At 37.0% G+C, this 1,000-nt stretch overlaps 1 protein-coding gene across 1 annotated transcript in view; it reads left to right on the top strand.

Annotated features, from left to right (window-relative positions):
* LOC106877673 (glycine receptor subunit alpha-2) overlaps nt 1-1,000 on the top strand; it is a 23,286-nt gene that overhangs the window by 18,372 nt on the left and 3,914 nt on the right. Inside the window, exon 6 of the mRNA XM_052968081.1 lies at nt 505-636. Coding sequence (XP_052824041.1) covers nt 505-636 — 132 coding nt within the window. The remainder of the gene's footprint in view (nt 1-504; nt 637-1,000) is intronic.

Below are 1,000 nucleotides of genomic sequence, written 5' to 3'. Positions count from 1 at the left end.
ATTGGTGCTGTTTCATATCGTACGCGGACAGGATGCCGAATGCACTTTTGCCGAAGGAGAACAAGCGGAAGCCAAGAAGCTGAACGGACATAAAATCGAACGGACACAATGTTGAACGGACATAGAGCCGAACAGACACAATGCCGAACAGACATGAAGCCGAACGGACACAATGCCGAACGGACATAAAGCCGAACGGACATAAAGCCGAACGGACACAATGTTGAACGGACATAAAGCCGAACGGACACAATGCTGAACGGACATAGAGCCGAACGGACACAATAATAATAATAAATAAAAGTATTCCTACCTATATAGTTTAATGACAATTTCACCAATTTGGTATATATATTAATATATGCATAATATATTCATATTGCATATTAAATATGCAAATATATAAAAGTATATATTCATACATACTTATCAAACATGCATAGAGACAAACTGACACACACATGTATAAATTCATACTACTTTTCGTTAATGTTTCTTTTGCAGTTGTTTACACTCCTGATAACGTAGTATTCATGTGGCAGGACAATAATCCGGTAGCGATATATGGTAAACTTGAGATGGCTCAGTTTGTGATTGATGATATACAGCCTGAGAACTGTTCCACTAAACATGAAGGTAATCGATCTCGTTTGTTCTAATTTCTTTGTTAATCACATCCAAGACATCGACAAAACTGAATTTCAAACACAAGTGACTTTTTATTTGGTCGAGTCGAACATTACTTCGACGACCAGACTCTTGATGGATTTAGCAAGGTTCATTCTGTTGCTAGCTTTTGAGCCAAGGTTTAAAGATTAACACAGTTTAACGATTAATACGGCCTCTTAGTCGTTATGGTTATCCCTCGCGATCGACATGCACAGAGACAAACTCACACACATATGCTTAAATTCATACTACAGATGGTATAGAAAACAAACAGATGTATTAGTATAACGCTCGGGAATTGAAAAAGTCTACATATATATATATATATATA

This window comes from Octopus bimaculoides, chromosome 5 (assembly GCF_001194135.2).
Source record: "Octopus bimaculoides isolate UCB-OBI-ISO-001 chromosome 5, ASM119413v2, whole genome shotgun sequence".
NCBI lineage: Eukaryota > Metazoa > Mollusca > Cephalopoda > Octopoda > Octopodidae > Octopus > Octopus bimaculoides.
This window is presented reverse-complemented; position numbering and strand designations above follow the sequence as displayed.